General features: G+C 64.8%; 1 protein-coding gene across 1 annotated transcript in view; it reads right to left on the bottom strand.

Moving 5' to 3' along the window:
- Window positions 1–230, bottom strand: part of LOC118452388 (basic salivary proline-rich protein 2-like) — a gene marked incomplete at its 3' end in the record, with an annotated part of 1882 nt that extends 1652 nt beyond the window's left edge. The window contains exon 1 of the mRNA XM_035895401.1: window positions 98–230. Coding sequence (XP_035751294.1) covers window positions 98–230 — 133 coding nt within the window. The remainder of the gene's footprint in view (window positions 1–97) is intronic.
- Between the last annotated feature and the right edge of the window lie 23 nt (window positions 231–253).

The raw sequence follows: 253 nt of genomic DNA, 5'->3' as shown, positions 1-253 counted from the left end.
ACCAGTGCGGGTGGGTGGGCCCCTCATGGCCACGACATGGGGACCTCGTGGCCACCATGGCTGTTGGGTGGGCACCTCATGGCCATGACATGGGGACCTTGTGGCCACCATGGCCGTTGGGTGGGGACCTTGGGGACCTCATGGCCATTGGGTGGGGACCTTGGGGAACTCATGGCCACAGGATCCTTGTGGCCACCATGGCCACTGGGTGGGGACCTTGGGGACCTCATGGCCGTTGGGTGTAGACCTCATG

This window comes from Egretta garzetta, unplaced genomic scaffold, assembly GCF_000687185.1.
Source record: "Egretta garzetta isolate BGI_Z169 unplaced genomic scaffold, ASM68718v1 scaffold1435, whole genome shotgun sequence".
NCBI lineage: Eukaryota > Metazoa > Chordata > Aves > Pelecaniformes > Ardeidae > Egretta > Egretta garzetta.
The sequence above is the reverse complement of the archived record's forward strand: the minus strand, read 5'-3'. Positions and strand labels throughout refer to the sequence as shown.